General features: G+C 41.4%; 1 protein-coding gene across 1 annotated transcript; it reads left to right on the plus strand.

Annotated features, from left to right (window-relative positions):
- Positions 1–495: 495 nt before the first annotated feature.
- On the plus strand, positions 496–1,329 carry LOC114261934 (uncharacterized). The gene has a single exon (XM_028202260.2). It carries the CDS (start codon positions 496–498, stop codon positions 1,327–1,329), a length of 834 nt encoding a protein of 277 aa, XP_028058061.2.
- The last annotated feature ends 841 nt before the right edge of the window (positions 1,330–2,170 follow it).

Below are 2,170 nucleotides of genomic sequence, written 5' to 3' on the forward strand. Positions count from 1 at the left end.
ATAGGTCATGCCTAAACTTTTAGGGGTGAGTGTGCGGCATGACAATGGCATCAGAGCACAAGTTGCCATCTCACACACGAATCCATTGAGCCTTAGGATGTCTACAAAAGACTTAGGCATCATGCATTGCATTCTGAACGCACATGAAAGACCGATGGCAATGTTAAATGCATTTTGCTAACGCTAACGATTACGATTCATGTTTATGGTATATTCTTGTATGTATTGTAATTGAATGTGTTGTAGAATATGGTGAGAACAAGAGTAGAAGACCCAGAAGATGACACTTCTGCATGGTTGGATAGGATGGAGAGGATGATTATGGAAATGGCGGAAACCCTACGACAACAACAGTAATAACAACAACCGCAACAGCCACCACCGTCGGTACCTCCACCCATAGTATAAGATTTTCATGCTGAAGACCGAACTATTACTCTTACCAAGGAGTTTAAAAAGATGAAACCGCCATCATTCAAAGGAGGAATAGAACCAATGAAAGCTGAAGCATGGGTGTTGGGAATAGAGAAGTTATTCAAAGTTTTTCCTTGCACGGAAGCTCAAAAAGTACAACTGGCTGCCTTCACCCTTGAGGACGAGGCACGGAGATGGTTGATGCTTACAAGGACCATACACCTAGGATTAACATGGGATAGATTCCTAGAACTGTTTTATGACAAGTATTTCCCCAAAAGTATGCAAGATAAGAAGGTGACAGAATTCGAAACTCTCAGACAAGGGAATAAAACTGTTGCCGAATATGAAGCTCAATTTGCAGAACTGGCCCGGTTTGCACCTCATATGGTGGATACAGATTACAAGAAGGCGTGTAAGTTCGAAGGGGGATTACGGAGCGCTATACTGGACAAGGTCAACATGTTGAAGTTACCCACTTATGTCGATGTGTTAGAGAGGGCTGTTATAGCAGAAGGAAACCTCACTACTCAGAACCGAATTTTTGAATGGAAAGGGAAGAGGCAGAATACTCAATGGTCAAAGGGGACAACTACTCCACCAAACAAGAAACAAAATTCAGGGACTTCAAATACTTCCACTTCTAGTCAGGATTCAATTCCTGTTTGTCTGGAATGTGGAAAGAAGAATCGAGGAACGTGCTACCGGAAGTTTGGAGCCTGTTTTCAATGTGGCAAAACAGGTCATTTGATAAGGGATTGCCCTCAAAGGAATCAACAAAATGCCAATAGGGCTGGTACCAGTTCAGCGGGGTCTACACCAACTTCCAACACCAAGACAGCTACTAAACCTACTAACAAGAAAGACACTGCAAGGCAAGGCAGGGTGTTCGCATTAGTTCCGGGAGATGTGTAAAGTGCGGCCACAGTGGTGTTAGGTACATTTGTTGTTCACGGTCATTCTGTTCATGTATTGTTTGATTCTGGCTCCACCCACTCTTTTGTGTCAAAACTATTTGCTCCTAATTTAGATAAAACTGAAGAAAAGCTGTCTTTTAGATAAAACTGAAGAAAAACTGTCTTATATGTTGTGTGTTCTTCACCTTTGGGAGACTCTATGATTTGTGCTTCTGTATGCTTAGCTTGTGAACTCTAACTTGGAGATATTTGAGTGTATGCTAATCTGTTACCTCTCGACATGACTTATTTCGATGTTATTCTGGGAATGGATTGGTTGAGTGATTATGGTGCAACTATAAACTGCTTGACTAAGCAAATCAGTTTCCACCCTCTAGGACAAGCAGAGTCTATTTTTCAGGGACAGGAAGTGACTTCTCCACCTTATTTGATTTCTACAGCAAAGGCTTGTAAATTAATTCAGAAGGGGTGTCAGGGGTATTTATGCAGTGTTTTGGAGCGGCAAGTAATGAATGGGGTTATTGACATGATTCCCGTTGTTTGTGAATTTCTGGATGTTTTTCCAAAAGAATTACCAGGGCAGTTGATAGACCGTGAAATTGAGTTTACCATTGAAGTGGCGCCGGGAACTCAACCTATTTCTAAGACTCCGTATAGGATGTCACCAGTTGAAATGAAAGAATTAAAGATTCAGTTGCAGGATTTGCTTAATAAGGGATTTATTTGTCCGAGTGTGTCTCCTTGGGGTGCACCAGTTCTGTTTGTGAAAAAGAAGGATGAAACACTTCGACTTTGTATTGATTACAAGGAACTCAATAAAGTAACGATCAAGAATATGT

The sequence above is a fragment of the Camellia sinensis genome, chromosome 2 (assembly GCF_055761805.1).
Source record: "Camellia sinensis isolate YWXY chromosome 2, ASM5576180v1, whole genome shotgun sequence".
NCBI lineage: Eukaryota > Viridiplantae > Streptophyta > Magnoliopsida > Ericales > Theaceae > Camellia > Camellia sinensis.

What these genes read in the sequence shown, in the direction of transcription:
- LOC114261934 (XM_028202260.2), top strand. Translation starts at nt 496, where the DNA reads ATGAAAGCTGAAGCATGGGTGTTGGGAATAGAGAAGTTATTCAAAGTT.